Raw genomic sequence first — 27,578 nt, 5'->3', positions numbered from 1 at the left:
CCAAGGTCGACGCAGTACGGGATTCCGGTGTTCCAGAAGACCTTCAGGCGCTCCTCGTATCTTTCGAATTGCCTAAGTTACATACTACTTTCGTCCACAGACCGAACAAAGCCACACATTATAATAACAGAGCTATAAAGCTCTGCGCGACAACACTACGCGACATAACAACAGCGCTACGGAGCCGTACTGATGGATTGGATTGGACTGACCGCGAACTGACATCTATGATGATGGTGATAGCAGAATGCACGGGATTTTGATTCTTACGAATGGTTTCAATGGCAAGTTTAGCTGTCTCACAACTCCACTAATTTGGAGAAGTTTTACAAATATAAAACTAGTCATTGAGTTCTTGCAAAATTCTGCAACACCCCCTTCTCCTCTTAGATATTTAGCTCGTTGGCGGCTCTTGCACTGCAGGTAGGAGTGGAATCGCACCAATTTACAAACATCTTCGCGTCAAACTCTCCAACAGATGCAAATAAAACAGTATACATACACGAAAGACGCGAATTTTCTGTGAAATAAAAAACGTCCATACTCATGGCCTGGGAAAATACTCGCCCTTACATCCTTCGGACGTACACCTCGTCTCTCATGCGGATATACAAAAGTGGACACTGTCCGTACGTCCGACGGATGTACGAATACGGATATCCGAAATCGGATTGTGTTCGTACGTCCGATCTCGGCAAAGGACGTTCGGATCTAGCTCGTACGTCCGACGGATATCTGTGGTTGCTTGGGCCCAATCAACCAGTGTACATTCAGTGGACGTCCGAGGTATGTCCTTTACTGGATATACGGATATCCGTGGGAGATCCGCCGACGTCCAACGGCTCTCGCACGGACCTCCGACGGAGGTACAAATATAATTATTTAGACTGCCGACAGATATCCATCTCGGATATCCGCCGGCGGATCTTTTGAGGATATTTGCAGGTAATGCATTCTTCACCATTATGAGGCAAGCCAGAACTACAACCACCAATCAGTGCACCTCCCAGGGCCACTGGGCTTATTAAAAGCCCGCAGAGTGTCTGAAATCGGACATACACCTTGCTGTATGTAATCTGCATGAATCTGTAAAGCAATCGACCAAAATGGCAAAGCATATCAGTCGGGATGATTTTATTATGACATAAATGCCGTCTTCAGTCTTCATGAGGAATTCATCAAGCCGGCCATACACAGCAGCAGGAAGGATACTGTACAGACCATGATGAACTTGTAGACAAGCCGGGGACGTATTCTGCAGAAAACAGTAAACATTAAGTTCAGAATATGTCATTAAAGCAAGCGAATTTGACAGACACCATTCAGTTGTATGCAGTAAGTCCACCGTGCCAAGTAAATTAGTCATCTGCCGCTCCGAAAGCATGTTTACATCTTGAACAACTAGTAAGTTGTAAGCAACAGAGGTGAGAATATTTCTCGCAATACAAAATATTTTGCTTTTCCAAAAAAACTGCAAAAACAAATGCCCGACTGCAAAGCTTTGTACCAGTTCATGAAAAATGCGTGTACATTGCAAGCTTGAAGGAATTGGTGAGCGCTATAAAAACACGGAAAAGGGATAAACACGCAGGACAACTGTTTAATCTCAGAAGAAACATGACTAAATACACACATTTGACTTCATATCATACACAGAAGAGGGAGGAACACACGCGCTGACAAGAATGAAGGAAAAACAGGTAAAAACTATGCGAGCTTACAACAGCCGAAGATTACTATTCTTGAGGTAGGTTAATTCTGTTCCCCCTAACATCACTGAAGGGGAGCTGACGCATTGCTTATCTGGAGCAACGTGCATTGCAAAATTTTCGATAATTTCTCGTTCCCGTCAGTTTCTAGCCCTACCTATTACTTTGGTGTTTTTTAGCAAGGGTATGCATTTACAGTGTGCGAAATGAGGTGCCAGATTACCGGACTTTGCAAGTTGTTCACTTGATCTTTCGTGTTCCCGGAGCCTCTTGTTAAGGCACCTTCCCGTTTGCCCTGCGTAAGTTTGTTGGCAGCTGAGGGGAATGCTGTAAATGACGTTTTCGTCACACTTTACATAGGTGTTTTCGTGTTTGGTGTTGCACCCAGGTTTCTTTTTGTGGTCTTCATTCTCGTTGACCTTTTTACACATTCCAATGAGCTTATTGGGAGCTGAAGAAACCACCTGGACTCCGTACTTGTTAGCTGTCCTCCTTATTCTGTGGGAGATATTGTGAACATACGGCATCACGGCAGGGCGTCCCTCGTAGCTCGTTTTCTTAGTTTTGTGGGACCCAGTAACTTCTCTTAGTAAGCTTTCAGCAGTACAGCAAAGTAACTGCTACGGGTAACCGCTCTCCTTCAATCGGGAGACCTGTTGGTCTACGCTGTGAATTATCAGTCATTCCAGAATTGTAAAGCGAGCTGTAGCTACGTCTTGCCTGAAACCAGCTATAAGAAAATCTTGCCCCCACTCGATAATTCAGAGCGTAGACCAAGAGGTCTCCCAATTGAAAGAGAGCGGTTATCCGGAGCAGTTACTTTGCGGCATTGCTGAAAGCTTACTAAGAGAAATTACTGGGTCCCACAAAACTAAGAAAATGAGCTACGAGGGACGCCCTGCCGTGATGCCGTAGGTTCACAATATCTCCCACAGAATAAGGACAGCTAACAAGTACGGAGTCCAGGTGGTTTCTTCAGCTCCCAATAAGCTCATTGGAATGTGTAAAAAGGTCAACGAGAATGAAGACCACAAAAAGAAACCTGGGTGCAACACCAAACACGAAAACACCTATGTAAAGTGTGACGAAAACGTCATTTACAGCATTCCCCTCAGCTGCCAACAAACTTACGCAGGGCAAACGGGAAGATGCCTTAACAAGAGGCTCCGGGAACACGAAAGATCAAGTGAACAACTTGCAAAGTCCGGGAATCTGGCACCTCATTTCGCACACTGTAAATGCATACCTTTGCTAAAAAACACCAAAGTAATAGGTAGGGCTAGAAACAGACGGGAACAAGAAATTATCGAAGCTTTTGCAATGCACATTGCTCCAGATAAGCAATGCGTCAGCTCCCCTTCAGTGATGTTAGGGGAACAGAATTAACCTCCCTCAAGAACAGTAATCTTTGGCTGTTGTAAGCGCGCGTAGTTTTTACCTGTTTTTCCTTCATTCTTGTCGTCAAATGTGTGTATATAGTCATGTTTCTTCTGAGATTAAACAGTAGTTAGAAAGCGCTTCGTCCTGTGCGTTTGTCCCTTTTCAGTGTTTCTATAGCGCTCACCAATTCCTTCAAGTATGTATTTCCAACTCGCCCCAGTAGTAGCTCTTTTGTCTTTTACATTGCAAGACACCACAGCTACTCCCACAGGCAGTCACTTCCACACTGATGGTCAAAAAAATTCAAGTGCAAGAGTAGGGATCCTTACCACATCGTTGCAAGCTAGCTAATGACTTAGGTTGGGCACAAGGTACACTCATAGAGAAAAGTTTGCTGGATGTCGATTTTCCGAAAATATTTATTTTTGCATTGCCTCGCCAGGCAGTCAGCTGAAATTTGTTCAATACGATCGAGTATCCATGTCCCCTCCTGATTCTAGGCTTTTGATTAAATTGCTCTGGCTAACAGCACAGAGAAAATGTTTCACAAAGAACTCTCATACCACAAATTTTTATCCATTATTGTACAAGTACACTGCAGTATAGCTAGATACCGTTCGCTGCACAGAGCAAACAGAAGGAAAGTATCCATTATGTGACAGGGTGAAACTTGCACTGTAGTTCAAACTTACCTGAAGGTTGCTGCTGTAAGCTGCAGGTACTATATAGCTGCTAGCTTAGGTCAGTCACATCCACACTGTATGGACAAGAAAATAAAGTATGAGAGAGCACCTTATACTGCACGTTGTCAACGATGCAGCAAAACACAATCTCTGTCGAAACTACAATGCCCACAGGGTTCACTGATGAATCACGCATCAGGGCACTGACAGCATATTTGATGATCCACAGCTGCACAGGAGTAAGGAAGAGAGGTCTGGTCACAATCCAGGAACATGTGGCTCTAGGCGTGTCATATATGGTCCTGCTATCTGGCTCAGCATTGAGCCCTGTGGGCATAACATGTTTGGCAAAGTTATACCAAAGCACTGCAAGAGCTCGTTGCACTCAGTGATTGGGAAGTAAGTGAAAAATGTGACTGAAGCTCGCAAATTTAACACAACAGTTAAGCTTTCCTAAACAATGCTACTGCACAGTGCAAAGTACTGTGTAGTGAGTGGATGGTTGGAGACTTCCATTTGGCAAGCCTAATAAATAAATTAATAAGCTGTGGAAGTATGCGCAACTTTTATATGACATTTTCAACCTACCTGTGCTTTCCACGGCTTGGCATAATTAATGTAGGCACCAATACACTCGGTAGCCGGGCCACATCCACACTGCAAAGGCAACAGAAAAGTAAGAAAAACTAAGTCGCGAAGCACTGAAAAACTAACACCGTCCTGGCACTATGCTTTTCGTGCATTCTGTTTTATCGTAATTATGAACCTACGCGCAATTGCCTTAAGATTCACACCATGCAACTACACACCGTCTCCACCTTTTTTCACAAACACGAGAAACACGTTTGCGGCAGCTAATGCATAGTGCTTGCAACTTCCACTCCGTGGCAAACAAGTAGCGCAATAGAGTACAACTGCGTTAATGCGGTTTAGTCATCCCACAGCAACACCCTGAAAGTAATTTTCGAGCACAGTTACTTACCTCGCAAGTGTTAACACCATGGCCGCTTCTTTCATCCAAAGCAACAAAGCATGTCTCGGCAAGGGGTCAGGCGACACCGGAGCTTTTTCACGAGAGCCTCAGAATCAAACGAACGTCTTTTCGAGCGCGTAGATGACACAACACATTTGTAGCACAGCCAAGCAACCACAGAGCGAACAAACCGCACATTGCAGCAAAAGTAAAGGTCGAAAGGAGCCCCACGCGACGAAAACCAACGAGACCATCGCGCCACAAATATTGGCTTGGCTGATAGATTGGATTGGGTTGACTTTTAGGCTTACCGCTCTGCCGCGGCCCCTGGTAGGAGTTTATTAGGGTTTGTTTTCATGGAAGGCAGCATGCATGGCTACTAGCCTCGGTTACCTCGAAGGAGTGCTGCAGGATAAAAGGGCGTTAATTATGAGCACTGGCGACAGAAAGCCAAGCGATTCGTTTAATTCTGGTTCTTTAACATCAACACCATAGTTGAGTGATCTTAATCAATCTGAATATTAAACTAGTTGGTGGTAGAAATGTGATTGTGTGAATTTTGGCATTGGCAAAATAGAATTTGTTTTAAAATGTTCGTCTGAGGGAAAACAAATTATATATGTCATGTAAGCTCACATCCCAAGAGGGATGTTTACGGATACTCCTCGGACATCCGCCGGCGGATGTCCGCCAGCCATCCAAAAACGAACGTCCCTCGTACATACACAGAATCTCCGATGCGTATATCCGAATATGGACATACGTAGGCATGCCCTATGGACATCCCAGCCTGGCACTGGAGATTCGGACCTTACTCGGATATACCACGGATATCCGTGGTTGACTGGGTGCTGACAGGAGGGTCACTGCCTGCCTTTTGAGCTGCTTTTGACCAGCCTCGGTGCACTGTGGCATAAACAGCACCAGTAGTAACCATAACCAGCTTGCAGTTTGCAATGGGTCCCAGCGAACTGCCGATGCGTGGCCACAGTTGAACTGGGTTATGGAGTAATTCCCAATTGGGACCAACTAGCAGTGGGTCCCAACTGGGCAGCTGGGACCCATTGTCAGCTGGTCCCAGCTGGGAATTATTCCATAGCACAGTTTAACTGGTCCCAGCTGGAACCAGCTAGGACCAGTTGTAATTTTTTCATCAGAAACAAGAAGGTGGCTTCCAACGCACTTGCTGACCATGCCGAAAGCGCGAAGCACAGTATCGCTTGGGAAGAGGCCGCAGTTATCGGCCGTGAGAAAAACTGGACGTCATGCCAATATCTAGAGTCCTTGTTTATACAGACAACAGATCACACGCTGACTCGTAACATCGGTAATCTGCCGCCCGCGTACGCTAGATGCCTGCGGCGATTAGTGCAGCGTACTTAAGCTCTATGTTGGAAATTTTTTCCTTCAGTGAACAAGGCTTCCGTGTGGAAGCCGAAACGTCTGCCATTTTGACTACACCTTTTTGGTCGGTGCCTCTTTGTTTTTAACATGTATTCACCTGACCAGACGAGATTTCGTCAAACCTTGGATTACATAATGCTGAAACAAATGCTCGTCTTTATACAGGTTGGTGATAAATGGTCTTTTATAAATGCTTAAAAACTAGCTCTCCTGGGCTAGTGGTGCTGCCGAGTCCCGAGTGACTTTGCCGCTGTTGCTGTGATTTATTGTGTACGGTGCGTTTGCCATTAGAATTGAGTGGAGATGTCAAAGAAAATCCAGGGCCTAAGATTGACGATGTTCTGAAGGTGGTCACTCAAATTCAGGCCTCCCAAGCTTACGCGATGTGGAAACGAGGTTGACAGCTATCGAAGGAGCACTCGCATTACTTAAAGCTTACCAGGAGAAGGTAGATAATTGCGAAGTAGCAATTACTGCTGTACAGGAAGAAATGTTGCACATGACCCGAAAGCTGGATGATCTGGAAAATCGGAGCCATAGAAATAACCTTGTTATCTTTGGTGTAAAGGAAGACGATGAAAATGGCACATCTTTGGCGGGACATGTCACGAAGGAAATTTTTAAGGACAAGCTTGGGGTAGAGGTAAATTCACTCGAACGCATTCATCGCATTGGAAAAAAGGCCTCAGACAGAGAACGACCTGTAATACTCTGCTTGTATTATTTCTCTGAAAAAGCTGCCATCCTTCATAACTGTTCCAAATTGGAACCTGATACCATATCTACTTCTGAAGACTTTTCGCCAGCAGTTCAAGAAGTGAGGAAAAAATTGTGGCAGTCATTGAAGGTTGAGTGAGGAACAGGTCAAAAGGTGAGCCTCCGGTTTGATGAACTTAAAATTGCTGTACACATATGTGGAATGAAGGCTCTTCTTACGCGCGCACCCGACGCTGGCGGTGGGAACAGCACTGACCGGAAATCACCAGTTCCCTGGCCTTATTATGCCTTAACGCATGCAACACTGTAAAGAAATTGGAAGAAATTCTGCTCCTATATTCTCCTGACATCGTCGTCATTACAGAAACCTGGCTTCTTCCCCATATTCATGACTCTGAAGTAGTTCCAACGTCTTATAGCCTTTTTTAACAAAACTTCAGTTTGGGCTAGATGGTGCATAGCTTATTTGAAATGAATTTAAGCGCACAAGAACATGCACACAAGATGAGGAAACACACAGGACAGGCGCTAACTTCATCAGATTTATTCGCAGGTAAGAGAAATATATACATAAAAGGAGACATGCGCAGTAAAGAAACACACCATCAGTTCAAGATACCTGTACTCTCCCTGCAAAATATTAACAGACGTATCACTCACACAGTCATGCCCCCTCTTCCGGGCGTGAAAGGCCGTCGTATCACCACCTCTGCCAAGTATCTCCTTCAGCCGTGGCTCGCACGCTCTGCAGTTCGCACAATGGTCTGCCAAATGTGTCCCTCCACCCCTTAACGCCCGCAAATGTTCCCCATAACAATACGATGCACATGCTATTGCTTTCAACGCCCATTTCCAATCTGTATTCATACGTTCTCCTTGTCCAGGTGACTGAGTGATGGCTGACGTAGTTATAACTGAGCCCGGTATACTGAACCTGCTCTTGACACGAAAAAAAAACTTCTGGTCCCGATGATATCTCCAACGCGTTTCTAAACCGATATGCTGCGCAACTAGCTCCATTCTTACACAAAATTTTTACCACCTCGCTTCAAACAGCTGCATTAACTTCCGACTGGCTCATTGCAAAAGTAATTCCGGTTCACAAAGGTGGCAATAGACTGCACATAGACACCTACCAGCCAATCTCTCTTAGCAGTTGCTGCTGCAATTAAAGGAACGCATCATTAACAGATCATCAGTTACTTAGAAAGCAATAACTTCATCTCCCTTAGACAGCATGGCTTCAGAAAGGGTCTTTCCATGGTGACACAGCTCTTGGAAATTTCCCATGACTTAGCGGAGATAATCAATTGTGGACTTGAAGGAGACGCAATATTCGTAGATTTTTCCAAAGCATTTGATTGTGTGCCTCATCCTCAATTGGTTCAAAACTTAAACTTATTGGCATTGAGTCTCGCACAGTTGCATGGATATCATCTAATCCTTCACTGCACTCCCAATATGCAACAGTAAGCAATGCTAACTCGGAGAGTCTTGACGTGTCTTCTGGTGTGCCACAGGGGTCTGTGTTGGGTTCATTCCTTTTTCTGGTGTGTAGTAGTACATCAATGACATCCCATCATGTGTTGAACCTAATGTAACAGTAAGAGACTGTGTTGTCTACACAACTCCCTGGACGACCGAATTAGACTCATTAAACAACATTGCAAATTAGTGTAAAAAATGGGGAATGTCAGCAAAAGAACATCCATCAGCTTTACCCACAAAAAGATACTGGACACATTCACTAATAATATAAAGGGCACAGCTATAACAAGATCACGTACTGCAAAATACTTGGGTGCGACATTCTTGAGCACGCTCAACTGGGAGACCCACATTGCAAAGATGTGTGCAAAGGCTTCAAGGCAGCTCAATTTTTTGCATCGGAAACTGGCTACAGCATCATCTGCTGTCAAGCTAAAAGCATATAAAACTCTCGTTCAGCCGATACCAGACAGAATACAATGCATTGCACTCCGCTTCATACTTGCCGTACGACAGCGTCACAGCTCTATGCAAGCATCCCGACTCTCGTATCAGGAAGTTTCTTCTTCTTCACTATCGCATAGACATAGATAAAACAAAGTACATCAAGCAGCCCTTCCAGCATTCAGAATGAACTGCAAGGCGTGTTGCAATTCAAGAGTGGAACAGTCTGCCAGAGGATGTGTTGTGCATGTTGATTGCACAGAACTGTTTGGAAACAAAATTGGCCAACTTTTCTGTGGACAGATCTGCCCATGAATGCACAGTGCTCTGTGGCTAAGAACTTCGTACGCGTCAAGCCTAGTGCCACTAGGATCAAAAGCAAGGCTTCAGCGCTGTGCAAAGATCTAGATTTGTGTAAGCTTGCAAGCTCGGTTATCAACTGCAAAAAGAAAGCGCTGTCAGTTTTCTTCACGGCAAAAACACACAAGGACTCTGTGCCGTTTAGGACTATTGTAAGCGAGAAGGGTTCTTGGCAGATGTTAATTAGCCAGTTTCTGCAAAAACATCTTGGTGCTTTACAGATTGTTGACCCTTTTTCGACAAAAAACTCCGGTGAATTAGTAGGTTTCTTGGATTCCACTGCTAATCTTGGCTACGCCTTTTCCATTGATGTGGGATGTGAAGATTTATTTTACTCAGTGCCTCATAATGAATTGTTCGCGGCTGTCAAAGAATGCATTGAGTGTTCTGGTGAAATAGGGTTCCAAAACTCAGCTGGGGTTTCTGTAGATAGCTTCATGTCCCTGTTGGAATTTTATTTGCAAGTCACCTTTATCTCTTTTAAAGACAGTTTTTACATTCAAAGACAAGGCATTTGTATTGGATCCTGTGTCGCCCCGATCCTCTGCGAAATATTTTTAGCTGCTATTGACCGTTCCTTGAATGTAGAGCTTACTAACCACGGTGTTCTTAAGTGTTTTAGATATGTTGACGATTTTTTAATTGTTTTTTCAAAACAAAAAACGCTGACCTACACTGATTCAGTTAGCAGTGTTTTAACTCTTTTTGGACAACATGGCAAAGGCTTGGTTTTCACGCACGAACTCCCAACCAACGGTTCATTGCAGTTTTTAGACATAAAAATGCAGGTTGGCTCGCATCATGTCTGTTGGAAATATGCTCCTCGAGCACAGAAAGCACTACTTCCATTTGATTCTGCACATTCAAAGATTGTGAAAAGAGCAATTGCAAACTCGTGCCTAGAATCAGCCTTAACCAAATCATGCGAGCATGAAATGCATTCCAGCTTCCATAATCAGATCACCAGGCTGCTTTCAGCCGGATTCCCCTGCTCGCTCATCACAGCGGTAGCCGAGAACCTTCTCCAGAAGACAAAGAAAGGCAAGCATAGATGTGACCTTGAGCGCTTGCGGAGTGCGAAGCCGACTGTGCTTCCTTACATGCACAAAGTCGCCCACAATTTAAAAAAAGTGGCAAACAGGCATGGTGTTCCGGTGGTTTTTTCCGCTCCAAAAAAGCTTGCTGGGTTATGCCCCAGGATCGCCGAGGAAGGAGCCCCACGGAGCGCATGTACAATAAAACATGCAGAACAATATGTCAAATGTGCCACGGGCGTGGTGTATCAAATCCCGCTCAAGTGTGGACGCGTGTATGTCGGCCAAACTGGACGCTGCATAAATGAGCGCGCAGGGGAGCATGCTCTTTCTGTAAGAAAAAGAGACGGGGCGAACTTGCCTGCCCATTGCATTTCATGCTCTGGTTGTGAGCCGATGCTCAATTACATCAAGATTCTGGGCAAGAGCAAAAGCAAAATAGCCCGCGAACTTTTAGAAGCTTTCCACATCAGGGAAAAAGGCGGAGATTGTATTAGCGATACCTCGGTCACCTTATATGATAGGGAAAGGAATTTTATCCGTAGCTTTCGCTGACCTATGCAGGCCTGACTTGATATCCCCTTCCCCCCTGTCCTTTCTTTCCCTCTCGCTATTCTGTTTTGCACGTGTGTATGCTGCATATATATTCTGTTGCGAAAGCAATAAATCTAGTTGATAGTTTGCGCTCTTTCTGTCTTCTGCCTCTTCCTGTGTACGTTTGTTCGTGTGCGCAACGCCATCCCAAGAATGCTCTGTGGCAGAGCTGCTTTTAGTGGCTTTACTTTAGCTGTTAACCAGGATGTCCACACTGTTTGCAATGGCTCGTCCTTGCCTGCATTATCAACTTTGCTGCATTTTGTGCTTTTTTGCTTGGTTTTTCTTTCTTGCTCCACAATTGTCAAATTGTGCTATGCTTTTCACTGTTTCTTGGACCATTGTGTTTTTTTTGTTTGTCTGGTGACTCACTCCTGTATTATGAGCCTGTAGAGGCTTACAGTATTTCTAAATAAATAATTTTCACTACAACTGCACATTTGATGGGCTGTTGAAGTTTACACGCAAACTGATTTAATCCAGGGTTTGATCGAATCCCGTCTGGTCAGGTAGTGGCATAGTAGAATGTAAACTTGGGTCACTGACCACGTCACGTCGAAAAGGGGGTTAGTTGACGTTTCGGAACTGCTATGGGTTCCTTGTTCACGCTGAATCTTCATTCCTTGTGCACACGGAACCCGTAGCGGTTGTGAAACGTCAACTAACCCCCTTTTTGATGAGGTCAGTGACCCAAGTTGACATTCTACTATGTAAACTAATGGGATCTGGCATTGGACATTTTTGTCACGGCTACATTTGCTGTTTTGTACGATCCATCCTCTGTGTGATACCTGAGGACCCATTTTGTTACTAGAGTGCCTCGGACATGGCCCCTGAGGCCCTTTATTGCTCTCAGGTGCGGCGGGCCTTGGCCCTCCTGCGGGCTGCCTCTGCCCCCCCTCCCCCTGCCCTGAGGAGGGTGCGCAGGGTGGTGGCGGCCTCGGTGGCCAGCCCCAGCAGGCGGGACGCGTGGTACCCCCCCAGCAGCAGGGCCGTGGCCAGGGGCAGGGCCCACAGGGAGGGCCGGGCCTCCTGGTCGGCCGGCGCCTGCAGCAGGGGGGGCCCCGCGTGGCGCACAGTCACGTGCCGGTGCGTGGCATTGGCCCGGAAGCAGCAGCTGCCCCCCCCGTCCAGCTGCAGGCAGTAGGCACGGCCGTCGCGCGTCATCGCAGGCAGCACAAAGAAGCCCCCAGGACCGGGGGAGACCGTGTGCAGCACCTGCTCGGGGGCCTCCTCGGACACCAGGCGAACCTGGGGGAAGGAAGGAGGGACCACAGTGGGCACGACAGAGCAGCCACTGAGCAGCAAAGAAACCTTCTTTCTTTCTCACCACTGAGAGGCAGATGACATTTCTCACACAGCACAGCTCCATCTGCCAAGCTGCGTTAGGGAGAAACAAGAGTACGTACGTACTTATCCTGCCTCTGTGGTTCAAATTTATACACTTCTGCGGCGGTTTAATTTCGATGGAGGCGAAATTCCGGAGGCCCATGTGCTGTGTAATGTCAGTGCACGTTAAAGAAGCCCAGGTGGTCGAAACTTCCGGAGCCCTCCACTGCAGCGTCTCTCATAGCCTGTGTCACTGTGGGACATTCAGCCCCATGAACCAAACCAACAGGAATGTACGCAAAGCATCAGAGGTGCGTGCAATTTAAAAAAAAAAGGTGGTCATAAAGCAGCAATCTCTTCCCGTTATTCGATGTGAGGAGGGGGCTTTCCTGGACTTGCCAGTGTCATAAAAATGAGCAACTTGTCTTTGAATACCTTCCTCCACTCATCCCAATTTTTGCTCTTAGCAGTCCCGCCAGGAATCGCACAGCTCTGTTCCTGGCCCATTCCGGCTGATGATGAAAGTGTCTCTTTCAGAGAAAGGCCATCAATGCAGGCCACTGGGCCCACCACCAGGGTGAATGAACGAGACTCCTCTCGCCATGGGGGAGCATACGGTGCCAGGAAAAATTTCTGCGAGTCAGGACTGTTTATTTCTCCCTGATAGCGAGCTACTGTTTTGCACATTTTGATGACATGTGGTCACAGGAAAAGTGGTCGCATTATTGCCATGGTGGTTTCCCTCAGTGCCAGAGGGATGCAACAGAGCTCCAATCTTGATTCGAAAGATGGAATTGTTTAAATCGGTAATGCATGCTGCTGTGTGTGCATGAAGCATTTCAGAGGCAAGATTCTGTCTGCCACTAAACTCCTCGGAGGGCTACTGAAGCGGTTTTAGAATTTGATGAGGTTAAGGTTGCCGAATATGTAAAACGTGCACGTAAAGCCTGCGAAATCATTTTGCTCTAGCATTTAAAATAGTGGCGTAATCGCCGAATAAAGTCACCGTCGGCGTTCAGGCTTCTCTGAAGTGCACAGCGACGGGCAGAGGCCCTGATAATGACGTCGCGTATGACGGCCCTATGTTTCCAGCGAGGAAACGGTTTTTCCATGGAAGAAAACCGATGCCATCGAAGGTGAAGCTCACGATGCATTGTTTGGTGCCACCTGATGACACACAGCAGCATGCAGGCGTAAGCAGCGGACATCTGAAATTTCGGCAACAATGACGTCACTGCCGAGTTTCCCCACACTCCTCCAACATAGTGCGAAGGAGCCTAAACATCGTCGCGGTTTTTATTCAATGATTATGACATCATTTTAAACGCTAGTGCAAAAATACTTTTCATGCTTCATCTAGAAGCTTGATAGATTCGAATTCTTGAATAACCTCGAATTCTCAAAAAACCATTTCAGCTTCCCTTTAATAAGCAGGAACTGGCTAGAACACACCCTACCTAACTACCAGCACTGACTGCCTTCCCCACACCCACCTTGAGGCCAGGCAGGTGCTGGGCCTCCGTGATCACCTGGCCCATGACGTCCAACTGGTTGAAGTGGCGGAACACAATGACACGCACATCGGTCAGGTCAGAGTCGGTCACCTGCAACCACCAGGGAGCACTGTTTTCACACCAGCACCACTCTGCCGCAATGTGTTGGCAGGTACTCACATAATGCTGTGGCGACTCCTGTATCAACACGGGTTTACCTGGCTAATCCGTATTCCTCTCAACCTGCTGCTGATGCATGACAGCGAATACCTACCATTTCAAACCTGACGCTTATCATTGACGCAGCATGTCGTCAAAAGTATAAAGCGGACTCGCACATACTGAAGTGGATCGCAATATACTTGGGTACACTGATAACTCGACATAAAAAAATGGCAATAGAAATGCTAACCTGTTACCTGTAAGCACATTCAGTGATGTGCCACAGTGGACCGCCGGGTCAGTCTTTGCATTGAAGCTGCACTGGACGGTGCTTTGGACAGCCTATCATAAGATGTCTAATCCAGTACACTATAAACAGGACAGTATTTCCTGTTGTCCTTAAGGGCATGGTGCGACAGTGTTGATGGGTCATTCCTACTGGCGCAGTGCTTAAGCCCTGGCAGGTGGCTGTTTCAGACACAGCCACCAGGTTGCTCTTCCCAATCATTAATTTAGCTGCCGCATGCCATGGTGGGCAGTTTACTCACAATCTGGTAGGAGCGGAGCAATATATCAATGCCGCTTGATATACTACGAGCCAAGCCCACTTATAACAATATTCAAGTGCCATGGAAATACCATTGTTACAGTCAGATCCCGTTACAACGAACACCACATTAACGAACATTTCAGATTAACCAACTTTTAAGAAATCCCACGCCGACTGCTTATAGTTTCAAATGTAAAAATATTTCACTACTATGAACTTCAGAATAACGAACATTTCAGAATAACGATCGTTATTTAATTTCCATGTCATCTTAACAACACCTCAGTACTATGAACTCATATCCCAAAATGCGAGGATTCTTAGATTTCAGTGTATCTGTCACGGCAGCCGGAGCTCCAAGCTAGCAGACGACGCAGCGCGAAGAGCAGGCGCCTTGCAACTTGCTTCCCGCAAAAACCTGAGATGGCGCGGGAGCAGAAACATGCGGGCGGAGACTTTTTTTTTTCCTTCTCCGTTGCGGTATGCATCACGTTTTTCTTGCTTGTTTTTTCAGTTGTTCGCGTGCTGTCACCCGTGTCAGGCCTGTCCATCTTGTTTTTCTTCTGGTTTTTATTGTGTTCGAAGTGCGTGCCGGCGATCGCGTTGCCATGAGCTCAACAACTCCAACCACACGGAAGAAGCGAAAGCAGTTTTCTTTGAGTGAGAAAGTAGGCATTCTTCGCGAGATAGAAGACGGGAAGAAGCAATCCGTCGTGGCTAAAGAACGTGGAGTGGCGCGGTCGACGATCGCCACGATTCTAAGATAAAGAGAAAATCTTTAGGCACCAGCAAGAATCTCAGCTTACCCCATCAAGGAAGCGACTGCGGCTTGGCGATTTCCAGAATATTGACGCAGCAGTGCTGACTTGGTTTAAAGACGTGAGAGCACAGAATGTGCCCGTGTCAGGCCCAATGCTGCAGGAGAAGGCGCGGCAGTTCGCTGCAATTCTTGAGGTTACCGGCTTCGAAGCGTCTTCGGGCTGGCTCCACCGTTTTCGCCAACGAAACGGCGTAACCTGGCAGTCTGTGTCTGGCGAGGAGAAGGCAGCAGATGAAGCAGCAGCAGCCACGTGGAGGGAGGAAAGCTTCCACGAAATGGTCAAGTCTTATGCAGCAGCTAATGTTTTTAATGCAGACGAGACTGCCTGCTTTTATCAGCTGCTCCCGGACAAGACAATGCATTTTAAAGGAGAACAGTGCAGAGGCGGCAAAAAGTCGAAGCTTCGCGTCACCATGCCGTATTGCTGCAATGCAGATGGCACTGAAAAGTTGAAGCCTCTGGTGATCGGGAGGTTTTCAAAGCCGCGCTGCATGAAAAATGCAGTGTCGCTGCCGTGCCATTATAGGGCGAATCAGCGTGCCTGGATGACCCGCGAGCTCTTTTCCGAGTGGCTGCTGACGGTAAACGAGAAGATGAGGAAGGAGGGGAGGCACATTTTGATGATTGTCGACAATTGCTCGGCGCACATTGTCAACATACGGCTCACGAATGTGCGTCTCGAGTATCTGCCGCCGAACTGCACGTCAGTACTTCAGCCACTGGACCAACGAATAATAAGGAGCATGAAGTCGCACTTCCGGAAGCGCCTTGTTCAGCGGCTGCTCATCAACCTGCGCCTGCAGCGCTCGACAGCCATCAACGTCCTATAGGCTGCGGAAATGCTGACAGGTGCATGGTGGAGCGTCACGTCCACCACCATCCAAAACTGCTGGAAGAAGGCCGGCCTGACGTTCACAGATGGCCAACCACAAACCGATGAACCGGCAGCGGAGGACAGTTCGAGCGAGCTTTGGAGCGAGGTGGCCGAGCAGCTAGCCGTTGATCCTTCAGTCACATTTGACGACTATGTCCAGTGTGACGAGGCGACGTGGACCTCAGCGGAGCTTACCACTGGTGACATACTGCAGAGCGTCCAGGGCACGGCGACTCAAGATGAGGAATGCAGCGACGACATGGACGATGACGTTACGGCAGCACCCGAAGACCGCGACGAGTCCGTGTCGGCCACAGATGCGTTGGACTGCTTGCGAAAACTCCGCATATTTATAGCCAAAAGCGGCACAGCGACCGAAGGCGTGCATAAGAATGCGGACGGTCTGGAATCGTTCGTTCTGCAGAGTCTCTGCTGCACCCGTCAGAAGACGATCACGGACTATTTCAAATAAATGTGCCTTGTCCGACGATCACGTGTGCATTGTGTGAGAAACGAGTTCAAGGAGGTACCGTTTCAAAGGTAGGACGTTAGCGTTACTGTAATGCTATTGTTATGGCTAATTTTTGGGCTTTCACTATAACGACCTTTCAGAATAACGAACGTTTTTCCGCGGTCCCCTGAAGTTCGTTGTAACGGGGTTTGACTGTATAACCAATAATTGTTATAACACGGTTGTGTATGAAAAAAAGTAAAGATGACAAACTTGAGAGCATTTATTGACAGTAAATACTCGGAGGGCTTTGATTCTTCTAATGCCTGTAAAAGCTCATTAATTCGAACCTCAGGGGACCGGAAAAATGTTCACCGGTGGCCAAAGCACCGCCATCACTGCACCGGCGGGAGCTTCACACGCCACAGGAATCAAGCCAGCCTTCCAGAAGTGATTCTTGCGGGAAATTCAAGAAGCATGCAGAACCAAGGGCGCGGCGACGGCTGAGAAGAAAAAAAACCACGCTGGCTGCACGTGCACGCACTGACTGGGAGTACGCATGGCACACGTAGCCAATGCAGCGACGCAGCAGCTCCCCTGACGCAATGGCTCCTGCCCCTGGGACACGTGAAATTTGTGAAGCAGGGACCGTGGGGGAGTTAGTGAAGAACAGGGGAAAATGGGGCAATGTACACACTGCTGGTGCCAGCCTTAGCTCACAGTGTAAAAACAAAGAAAAACGTGTCTGCACATTTTTTTCTGCGAGCGGCACACCTCTCAGAAACGTTAATACAGTGAAAGCTCGTTAATTCACAACTCGTTAATTCGAAATTTTGGATAATTCGAAATAGTTGTCGTGGTCCGGTCATCAGTGCATACAAGTCTGTGCGCTTAACAGCTCGTTAATTCATTCGAAAATTGGCGCCGCCACCGATAATTCGAACTGTGCGCCGCCAAGCGTCGCTGTTGGAAACCATCGTTGGAAGCTTTCACGGCAGAACGATAGATGGCACAACCATCGGGACGCCGCTACTGTGCTGGAACAAGTACCAGCCAGTCTTTTGTGCAGCAGCTCCTTCGAGAAACGGTGTAGTTGCAACTCTTCAGCCCTCGTTTTGCACGCTGCTTGCAGTGAGTTTGTGTCCGCGAGATGTGTTTGCGTGGGAAGTACTGCGCCAAGACGGTGAAGGAGAAAGTTGCGATTTTACGTGAAGTGGACGAATGGAAGGCCAGCAAAGTGGAAATCGCGAAGAAGCACGTGATTCCGCCAAGCACGTTGTCGACGTACGTCCGGAATCGAAAGGCTATCGAGGATGCCTACGAAGCCGAAGATTTTGCCACCAGCAGGAAAAGGCTCCAATTAGCCAAGTGTCCAGAAATTGAGACTGCTGTGGGCGAAAGAAATGAGAAGCGCGGATGTACCACTGAGCGGCCCAATTATTATGGCGAAGGCGGCCGATTTCGCCCTGCGCATGAATGTGCACGATTTTGTCGCCTCCGAAGGGTGGTTTCACCGCTTTAGGGACAGGCATAATCTTGTCTTCCGGGTGTTGTCCGGAGAAGCAAGAGAAGTGGACGCGGAAACGTGTGCGAAGCGGTGCCCTGCAGCAGTGAGCTTAGAGAGCTACTCGGCACAAGATATATTTAATGCTGATGAGACGGCTTTATTTTATAAGCTTCAGCCTGACAGAACTATAACATTTAAAGGGGACAGTTGAGCTGGCGGCAAGCGCAGCAAAGAGCGTATTACTGTTTTGGTCGCCGCCACTATGACCGGGACGGAGAAGGTCCCACTTTTTATAATCGGGAAGGCACATAAGCCTCGATGTTTGAAGAACATCCGAACACTGCCGACTGAATACGCCGCCAACAGCAAGGCGTGGATGATGGGCGATTTGTTCAAGAAATGGCTGCACAGGTTCGACCGGAGGATGGAGCTAGCCAAACGACAAGTTCTCCTCATCGTGGACAACTGCTCGGCACATAAAGTCGATGCCGAGCTGAAAGCCACCAGACTAGTCCTTCTGCCCGCCAGCACGACTGCGGCCTTACAGCCGATGGACCAGGCCGTCATTGGAAACATTGAATGTTTCTACAGGCGCCACATGCTCGAGTGCACAGAGAGCGACAAGAGCAGCACCATCACACTGCTCACAGCAATGTGCGTGCATGGGGGGAGCAGGTCCACAATTGCAAACTGCTTCCACCACTGTGGCTTTGCTGCCAAAGATATGCAAGACAGTGGCGATGACGGAAGTCCTCTGCCTGCGGCTGTGCGTGCTGTACTTGAGGAAGTCAGTTTTGCCGATTACGTCGAGGTAGACAGCGGTGCAGCGGTGTCCAAAGTGATGATGACATTGTCGCTGAAGTTGTTGGGGAGCAGTCTGTCCCAGAAGAGGCAGAAGACGTTATGGGAGCGCTGAATGTCGCGCGCCTCTCCTTCAGCTTTCAAGAGGGGGAAGAAGACTCCCTGCGTAGCATTCGCGCGCTGGAAGACCAAGCGACTGCTGTGGCTCTCAGAGAAAAGAAGCAGAAGAAGATGACAGATTTTTTTGGTAAATAAATGTTTTCCATGCCCTCCGGGCTTCAATCGCGTCCAGTTTTGCTCACTTTCATTAGTTCGAATTCTGGTTAATTCGAACTGGCCTGGTGGCCCCGTGGAATTCGAATTAACGAGCTTTTACTGCAATGGACTGCTCCGCCAAGGCTCCCTACCATGCTCCCTACTTTCTTCTCTGAATGGGCGTTTTGCTCAGGGGAACGCACCCCTCATTTCTGTCATTGCAACACTCAAGCATCCTCGGCGCGCCCCATGGCAGCGTTTCTGAGTGTGTGGTCACGGGTTCTTTTACTTTCGTAGCCTCGCTGTGCTGGCTCAGTCTGTTGGTTGGCCCCACACGCGCGCGCTTTTGTGTTGTAAGCATGGTTTTGCTGGTGTGGTTGTAGCATTTCCATGTTTTTTTTTTCTATTATGGTTGACATTCAGTTACCAGATTTAATTGTTATAACCAATATTGTGCCTTGACAGCATTCCTATAAGCAGTTTATTCTGCCATAGAACACATAGTAAAGCTGATGGTGTTGAGACTGACCATTGTTTTTTTTTATTTATTTATTTTATTTATAGATACTGCGATCTTGTACAGATCATAGCAGGGTGGGACAAAACAAATACAAGCATATCAACACACACAAATTCATAACATTTACAGGCACTTTTCAAACAGAAGTAAAGAATTTTGATTAACAGTCTCGCTATTAAGTTTGTTCCAATCAGTAATTGTCCTCGGAAAAAAAGAATATTTAAAGCAGCTATTTCGCGCGTTCAAAGGGGTTACTGTTAGTGCATGCCTTTGTCTGGTGTTATAACCTGAGGAGTAAGAAAAATAATTAGAGGTATCAACTCTATAATGTCCTTTTATAAGCTGAAAAAAAAACTTTAATCGACAAACACGATTGCGCTCAGCGACGGGGGGTAACCCACTTCGCCTCACGAGCTCACTTACAGATGCACGGCCATATGAGTTAAAAACAAATCTAGCTACTTTATGCTGTATTCGCTCTAATTTCTGAATGTTTGTTAACGTGAAAGGGTCCCAAATGATTACGGCATATTCTAGTAATGGATGGATGAGGGAATTGTACGCCAATAGACGAACACTAGGTGGGGATGACTTTAGGGAGCGCCTCCGCATTGAGTTGGTTTTTGAGGAAAGGAAATGACGCAGTAATTGTAAGGGAGGAGGAGTGAAAGAAGAAAGAGCAGTGGAGGGCTTTAAATAATTTCGACCACCTGGGGTTCTTTAACGTGCACTGACCTCGCACAGTACACGGGCGCCTCCTGCGCTTCACCTCCATCGAAACGCGGCCGCTGCGGTCGGTTTCGAACCCGGGTACTCCGGCTCGGTAGACGAGCGCCTTACCACTGAGCCACCGCGGCGGGTGCATTGAGTTTGCTACTACAGCGTCAATGTGTTTTGACCACGAAAGGCTGTAATCCATAGGCCCAAATATTTATACTCTGTCACTTATCGAATGCTTTGCGGAAATCCATGAATATTGCGTCTGTTTGTTTTCCCTGGTTAATCGACTGAGCAAAGTCATGCACAGTTTCAACTAACTGTGTACTTGTGGAAAACCCACGCCTGAAACCATGCTGAAAATCGGTAAGTACTTTGTGCTGTTCCAAGAAACCTAATATATGTTTATGAATTATATGTTCTAAAATTTTACATGATGTGGAAGTTAGAGATATGGGTCGGTAATTCTCGATGTGTGCTTTTTTTCCGGTTTTGTGCAGAGGTTTAATCGCGGCTGTCCTCCAGTCATCCGGTAAAGATCCGTCATGTAAAGATCTTGAATATTACTGTCAAGTACTTTGCGCACCACTCCCCATAGCGCTTCAAAAAAGTGTTTGGTATGTTATCGGGACCTGCTGATTTTTTGACATCAAGGTTCAAAAGCAAGTTACAAACACCAGTCTCTGAAATCACAACATCAGATATGGCAGGGAGTGCTGCAGAAAAGTTGGGCAGGCATCCATTACCCTCTGTGAATACTGACTGAAAAAATTTGTTGAACGCAGAACAAACAACAGCCTCATCACGCACACATTTGCCGTCTACTATGAATTCGTTCGTGGAAGAAGATTTGGGCGTGATTTGGCGCCAGAATCTCTCGGGAGACGTTTTAATGAACGAGGGCGTTCCGTAATATTTTTCTTTGTCGCAAATTATTTTCTGCTTAAGTTCCTGTGAAATTGCTTCCACAATTGGTTTTAATGATGAATTCCTGCTTGATTTCTTTTTTAACCTTTTAAGCCTTCGCTGCAAGAGTAACGTCTCCCGAGAAATCCAAGGATTTAATATCCTTGGATTTCTCCAATATATTGTCATATCCAATATATTGGATATAACATAACATATGAATAGCTCTATGCGTTGTTTTCCATTTTGGTGCCTGAATGTATTTATACGCGCAGCGTGCCAAATAAATGTCAGTTGCTAGTTCAGCGCTGTGTCGTCCCTTTCCTCCGCTCTCTTCTTTGGCCTTGGGCTTTGCGCTGTTTCAGTCACATCACATGTACAACCAACTCGCCCATCGGCTCGTGCTTTCAGTTCAGGAGGCTGGGGAATTCCCACCGGCAGCCGCTGGAGGGGCCGCGTAAGTGGAGGACTGACATTTCAGCGTGCAGAATGAGACAAGGGCAGAGGGATTCAAATTTTCACTGCAAACTACTCAGCTTCCACAAACCACATCAAAAAAACTTCTGCTGCACGATATTTGTGATGCTGCGTCCTTTAGCATCCTAGGCATATTGCATCTTTCTTGACACCCCCTTTCACAGCCCCTTTAACGTTACACCATTCATTTTTCTTTCCATAGCTCGCTGTGTTGTCCTTAACTTAAGCTGGACCCTCTTTGTTAGCCTCCACGTTTTTGCCCCATAGGTGAGTACTGGTAAGACACAGCTGTTGTATACTTTTTTTTTCTCTTGAGGGATATTGAGAACCTGCCATATGTGATCCACCCCATTCTTATTATTCTAGTTATTTCCCTCTCATTATCGGGATCAGCTGTCACTACCTGCCCTAAGTAGACATATTCTCTTACTACTTCCAGCACCTCGCCACCAATTGCTAACTGCTGTTCCCTTGCTAGGCTGTTGAACATTACTTTGGTTTTCTGCGTGCTAATTTTTAGCCCCACCGTTCTGCTCTGCCTGTCTAACTCATTGATCATGCTTTGCAGTTCATGTCCTGAGTGGCTTAGCGAGGCAATGTTACTTAAGTATTCTCCATTAACTCTTGTCCCCAACTGTTCCCATTTCAGGCCCCGGAATACCTCCTGTAAACAGATGGTGAATAGCATTGGAAAAAATCATGTCTCCCTACCTGACACCTTTCCTTATTGGAATTTTATTGCTGACTTTATGGAGGACTATGGTAGCTGTGCATTCGTCATAAATATCGTCCAATATTTTCACATAACACTCTTCTACACCCTGATTCTGCAATGCCTGCATGACAGCTGAGGTTTCCCCTGAGTCAAATGCTTTCTCGTAATCAATGAAGGCTATATATAGGGGTTGTTTATATTCTGCGCATTTCTATATCACCTGATTGATAGTGTGAATATGCTCTATTGTCGAGTACCCTTTACAAAAGCCTGCCTGATCATTTGGTTGATTGAACTGTAAGGTTGTCCTGATACTATTTCCGATTACCTTAATAAATGAGTACCTTGAAGGCAATGGACAATAAGCTGATCGGCTGCAATTCTTCAAGTCCTTGACATCCCCTTTTTTATGAATTGAGATAATGTTAGCTCGAGGTCACAAGGCATTGCCTGTACAGGGTGGCTAGCTTTTCTTGCACAATCTCTCCTCTCTGTCCTTCAACAAATCTGCTGTTGTCTGATCCTCACCAGCTGCTTTCCCCCTCCTTTGCATAGCTCCCATGGCTTTCTGTACTTCCTCCTTCGTTACTGGAGGGATGTCCCATTGCTGCGCTCGACTGCCTCTCTCAGTAACGTTCTGATTACATTCGTTACTGTATAGATTTGCGTAAAACTCTTCGGCTACTTTAACTATCTTATCCATATTGCTAATGATATTGCCCTCTTTGTCTCCTAGAGCATACATCTGGTTTTTACCTAAGCCTAGTCTTGTCTTCACTGTTTCTAGGTTACCTCCGTCCCTTAGAGCATGCTCGATTTTTTTCCATGTTCAACTTCCTTAAGTCGGCTACCTTGCGCTTATTTCTGAACTTTGATAGCTCTGCTAGTTCTATTCTGTCTGTGGAGTTAGATGTTCTCATGCTTTGGAGCTTCTTAATCAAATCTTTAGTCTCCTGAGATAGCTTGCCAGTATCCTGTCGAACCCTCCTACTGCCTACGTCTATGGCACACTCTGTAACGATAGCTATGAGATGATCATTCATTGTTTCAACATTACGGTCGTCTTTTTCAGTTAAAGCGGAAAATCTGTTCTGCAGCAAAATCCTGCATTCCTCTACTTTCCCCTTTAATGCTAACTTGTTAATAGCCTTCTGTTTCACTAGTTTCCTCTGTTCCCTCTTCAAATATAAGCTAATACGAGACCTTACTATTCCGTGGTTGTTACAAGTCATCTTTTCGAGGACCTCTACATCCCCTACGAGAGTAGGGTGAGTGTATAGTATGAAGTCTATTTCATTTTCTAGTGTCACCATTGGGGCTCTTCCACGTCCACTTCCTGTTCTTTTATTTCCAGAAAGAGGTATTCATGATCCATAAATTATTTCTCTCTGCGAACTCTACTGAAAACTCTCCCCTGCTATTCCTAGAACCTATGCCACAGTCGCCTACCGACTGGTCTTTCAGCCTGCTTTTTGCCTACCTTCGCATTGAAGTCGCCCATCAGCACAATGTACTGTGACTTTACTTTGGTCATTGCTGACTCCACGTCCTCATAGAAGCTTTCTACGATCTGGTCTTCATAGTTAGATGCCTGCACCACCTTCAGCTTGTACCGCTTATTAGGGCTAATTACGATAGCTGCCACCCTCTCGTTAATACTGTAAAACTCCTCTATGTTGCCAGCTATACCCTGATCCCACACCTGGTTCTCGTCTGTCTGCTAATCCACGATAGCACAGTGTGTGCCCGCCCTTTAGTACGCCTCATCTGTCCTCCTAACCTCACTAAGGCCTGTGACATCCCATGTAATAGCTGCTAGTTCCTCCAACAGCACTGCTAGGCTAGCCTCACTGGATCAGGTTCTATCACCATCACCATCAGCCTGGCTAGGCCCACTGCAGGGCAAAGGCCTCTCCCATGTCTCCCCAGTTAACCCTGTCCTTTGCCAGTTGTGGCCTCCCTATCCATGCAAACTTCTCAATCTCATCTGCCCACTTAACTTTCTGCCGCCCCCTGCTATGTTTGCCTTCCCTTGGAATCCACTCCGTTACTCTAAAGGACCAGCGGTTATCTTGTCTTGGGGCAAGTTATCATAAAGTGAGCTAACATCGGTGAGGCGGTAACAAGGGTTGGAACTGGGCTTGATCAACAAGCCCAGAGAGGGCGAAATAGGCACTGAAGGCCTTTTGTCGCGCAGATCGAACCCACGGTGCTGCAGATCCAGAGCTGTCGAGGTCGACACCTGGCACACATATTGATGAGGCTGTAGTGAGGAGTTGGCTTTTCAAGGACAGCTGTATAGATCTTAGAAAAAGGTGGCGTCTACCCCATCAGTTTGCGATCGACATCAAGTCTGTCTTTTCAACTGACGACACCAGGCCAATCTTGGTCTTGGACCCTGAGTGGTCTTGTCCAGAGCTGTCTGAAGTCCTACTTCTTGGCGGCTGAAGTACTTATGCACTGACCAGACCGCTGCATCGTCCGCATACATCAAGTAAAAGATATCCGGAATGGTGACCAGCTGCCATGCCCAAGGGAGAAGAGGCCAGCATTGAGGTACATCCTCTTTACAGTGAAGTGGCCAACACGTTCTTTACCGATGTGTATGGTGATGGAGCGGTCTTCCAAGAACGAGCTCAAAAAGTTGTGCACTCCGGGTGGGAGATGAAGCCAACATAGAATGGCCTATATTGTCGAGTGGCGGTGAACGTCCATGGCTAGAAGTGTGCGGATTCTGTGAGATCTGCCTCCTAGTCTTGAAAGGTGGTCTAACCCGTCCTCAATGCCCAAGTGAGGGTGAAAGCCAGTCTGAGCCGGGTGATATCGATACCATTCCAGCTACCACGAGCCGTGCAGCTAGCATCCGTGCTAGTAGCTTACATAGTGTGGACGTAATTCAAGAACTTGGGCGAGTTGGTGACTGTGCAAAACGGGACAAGGGACCGAGAAAGACGTGGACGTAAGGGCTATGGGGCGAAGGTTTCTTAACTTGCTAGGATGCTTTAGGGATTGGCACCACCTCAGTAGGCCTCAAGTAACTAATTTATTGCCGGGCCTTGGATATTTTTGAAAACCTCATATTTCAGTCCATCTGGCCCAAGGGCAGTTTCGTTTGGTCAATGGCTGCAAGAGCCACTTGTGCCTGCCATCAAGGATGCAAGAGTGTATACGGGTGGGGTTAGCCAGAAATACCGTTCTGACTACCCTCTGTCCCAAAGCAGGACATGAGGAACTTGCGGGGTCTTGTCGATTTCCACGAGATGAAAGGTGCGCCAGATCAGTGTGACAATGAGCCAGGAGACCAGTCTTGCTGTTGGCCAGAGTCTTGGAGCTGTGTGACGAAGATGGGCCTCGGATGATCGCCAGTTACACCTGATGGTGGTCGAATAATGTCCAACTCAACTGAGTGGCACTCTGAAGCACTGTACATGCAGTCGTCTTGAAAAAGTCTGTGAATCTAGATCTAAACCGATGGGCAGTGAAGAGGAAGAACCCCACTGGTGCCTGGGGAATTGAGAAGGTCTGCTCCATTAACTGTGTCCATTTCCTTGCATGCTAGAGTCCGATGCAGGGCATTAAAATCACTGCCAGTCAAAATAAGATGTCCCGGGTATGTGCAACGAAGGTCCACCCTAGCTGTAGCGACGCATGTAGCACGCCAGTGGGGGAAGGCACACAACTTGTTGCCACTTGTTAGGCACAAGTGTAACTTCAGTCTGGGGGTGGCTGCATACACGGTGGCCTTTCCAGGTAGGCAGTACTGCAATGGCTGTCTGGGATAATTGGGCCGACAGAGAGGGGGGCACTTGTCTCTCAGGAAGTTTACACTCGATGATGGCTTCCTTGTCCAGGAAGCCTTGGTAGCTCCATTCAGTGTTGAATTCACAGTTGGGTGAGCAGCTGCTGCAGTGGTTGTGCAACAAGGTGGTGCAGCCCTGCGGAAGTGGCTTTGTACACGGGTCACAGGAGATGGGTGAGCAGAGTGGCCACTGGATGATTGGGGAGAGATGGTGCAGAACCATTCATCCAATTCGGCTCATTTTCGGGGTGGTTTAGCAGGACGTCCCGCTTCAATGCTTAAAGGTGCACTGAAGAGGAATTTGAACTTGTCTTTCTGCAGCGGGAACTCGATCTACACGTTCCGAGCTTTCTTAGGAACCTCGATTTATTGCCCTGTGTGGCCAATTTCCCTAATTAAATCGAATTTATTTATTTATTTATTTATTTCATAATACTGCAGGCCACTGCTTGGCCCAAGCAGGAGTGAACTTACATTGTTACATAAAAAAAGAATAAAATTATTCAACATTAGCAGCACACGGATACCAAAAGAATAAAACTAAAAGAATAAACTTATACAATGTTAGCAGCGCACGGAAACCAAAAGAATAAAACCAAAAGAATAAACTTATACAATATTAGCAGCACACGGATACAAAACATACATATAATCAGCATTAGCAGGTAAGTAGACGATTTAACGCATTAGAAAAATTTTGCAAGGAAAAAACAGATTCCGGTAACGAATTCCAATCTTGCACTGTTGTAGGGAAAAAACTGTATTTAAAACTGTTAGTTTTGGCGAAAAGGGGAGTAAGTGAATGCTCATGAACGTTCCAAGTCCTTCTCACTAGAGGACGCTTAATGCACTCCGGAAGGTTGTTTATTTTTACCTGTTAAACTATTAAACAAGAATACCAATCTATTAATCTTTCGGCGGATTTCTAGTGTAGGAATGTTATTAGACATCATTAACTGCGAGGGAGAGTCTTCCCTTTTGTATTTTCCGTATATAAACCTAACCACTTTCCTGTTGACTTTTTCAAGGACCATTATGTCCTTTTTTGTGCATGGGTCCCACACGACTGAAGCATGCTGCCACGTATCATTGTAGTGTTTGTTCGTTCACGCTCTAGGCTGCAGGAAAGGGCTGTTATCATTTTTGTTCGTGACGCGAGAAGCGACCAGTCTAATCTCGATTGATCGCAGCCATGAAAGGCTGCATCTAGGTTTTTCCAGATTACTGTAGATGATCTTGTCCTGCTATCTGGAAGTTTCCTTGCCGGCTTTAAATTGAGCGATGCCGCGAGCGGAGGACATTCGTAGTTCGACGATTGACGAGCACGCTTGTTGCTTACGCCGCCGCCGAGTGATTCAGTTATTTTGCGGGCGCAAGTCAGCCCAAATAAAGAGCTTCGTTTGCAAGTATCTCTGG

General features: G+C 46.7%; 1 protein-coding gene and 1 pseudogene across 2 annotated transcripts in view; one reads left to right on the top strand and one right to left on the bottom strand.

The window, feature by feature from the left end:
- Positions 1 to 1,119: 1,119 nt before the first annotated feature.
- LOC149345458 (BOS complex subunit NOMO3-like) overlaps positions 1,120 to 27,578 on the bottom strand; it is a 142,336-nt gene continuing 115,877 nt past the window's right edge. Inside the window, exons 9-13 of one of the 2 annotated variants that reach the window (XM_089546656.1) lie at positions 13,609 to 13,719; positions 4,755 to 12,037; positions 4,361 to 4,429; positions 3,782 to 3,846; positions 1,120 to 1,255 (exon numbers count right to left, since the gene is read on the bottom strand). In XM_089546656.1, the coding sequence (XP_089402782.1) occupies positions 11,639 to 12,037; positions 13,609 to 13,719 (510 nt within the window). In that variant the 3' untranslated portion in view covers positions 1,120 to 1,255; positions 3,782 to 3,846; positions 4,361 to 4,429; positions 4,755 to 11,638. The remainder of the gene's footprint in view (positions 1,256 to 3,781; positions 3,847 to 4,360; positions 4,430 to 4,754; positions 12,038 to 13,608; positions 13,720 to 27,578) is intronic. The other variant, XM_089546657.1, reaches the window with a different exon arrangement.
- Positions 18,568 to 19,127, top strand: LOC149345460 (uncharacterized; annotated as a pseudogene).

Source organism: Amblyomma mixtum, chromosome 5 (assembly GCF_055824585.1).
Source record: "Amblyomma mixtum isolate Tamu chromosome 5, ASM5582458v1, whole genome shotgun sequence".
NCBI lineage: Eukaryota > Metazoa > Arthropoda > Arachnida > Ixodida > Ixodidae > Amblyomma > Amblyomma mixtum.
Note: the sequence above shows the minus strand (reverse complement) of the source record. Positions and strands in the feature narration are given on the sequence as shown.